Raw genomic sequence first — 1,059 nt, forward strand, 5'->3', positions numbered from 1 at the left:
CCCTCTCCCTTCGCCCTCTTTCCCCCCGCCCCTCGCCGCCCTTAGCGCTTCAGCTCTCCGTTATGGCAACGGAGCCACCATCCCCCCTCCGGCTCGAGGCGCCCGGCCCCCCAGAAATGAGGACCCCCACCGGCGAGCGAGGCCGTCTCTGAGAGCACCCCAAAGCCGGCGGGCAGCAGGCTCCGCCTCCCCCACGGCTGCGTGCCCCGCTCGCATCAGGTGCCCGGGCACATGTACGGGAAGGACAAAGTGGGATTGATATCTCACCTATTTCCAAAAAGGAGTTAAATATGGATGAAAAAGGGGTTCTATGGAAAATATCCTCACAAGGTGATCTGATCATAAATTCCTAACTGGGCAGATCATGGTACATTGCAACATCCCGATGGCACAGTTTTGAAACAGTTGCAGCCGCCTCCAAGGGGTCCAAGAGAGCTAGAATTCTATAATATGGTTTATGCTTCTGATTGTACTGATGGGGTTCTTATAGAGCTACGAAAGTATTTGCCAAAATGTTATGGCATCTGGTCACCTCCCACTGCACCAAATGATTTATACATGAAACTGGAAGATGTGACCCGTAAATTTAATAAGCCCTGTATAATGGATGTAAAGATAGGGTGGAAAAGCTATGATCCTTTTGCTTCATCCTGAGAAGATTCAGCAACAGGTCAGCAAGTACCCATTAATGGAAGAGATTGGGTTCTTGGTGCTTGGCATGAGGGTTTATCATATTCATTCTGATAGCTATGAGACACAAAACCAGCGCTATGGAAGAAGCCTAACAAAAGAAACTCTAAAGGATGGGCTTTCCAGATTTTTTCATAATGGATTCTGCTTAAGAAAAGATGCTGTTGCTGCCAGTATTCATAAGATTGAGAGTGTTCTGCAGTGGTTTGAAACCCAGAAGCAGCTTAACTTTTATGCAAGTTCATTATTGTTTGTTTATGAAGGTTCATCTCAGCCAACTACTACAAAATCGAATGACAGAACTTTGGCAGAAAAATTTTTGTCCAAAGGACAACTCTCAGACACAGATGTACTGGAGTACAATAATAA

General features: G+C 46.6%; 1 protein-coding gene across 1 annotated transcript; it reads left to right on the forward strand.

The window, feature by feature from the left end:
- Positions 1-215: 215 nt before the first annotated feature.
- Positions 216-1,051, forward strand: LOC109377792 (inositol polyphosphate multikinase-like; the record flags this gene model as incomplete). Its single annotated transcript, XM_019634254.1, is given in 2 exon segments — positions 216-651; positions 653-1,051. Coding segments are annotated over 2 exon segments (600 nt in total), but the record flags the coding sequence as incomplete, so codon positions are not given.
- Positions 1,052-1,059: the final 8 nt, after the last annotated feature.

This window comes from Hipposideros armiger, unplaced genomic scaffold, assembly GCF_001890085.2.
Source record: "Hipposideros armiger isolate ML-2016 unplaced genomic scaffold, ASM189008v1 scaffold_1558, whole genome shotgun sequence".
Taxonomy (NCBI): Eukaryota; Metazoa; Chordata; class Mammalia; order Chiroptera; family Hipposideridae; genus Hipposideros; species Hipposideros armiger.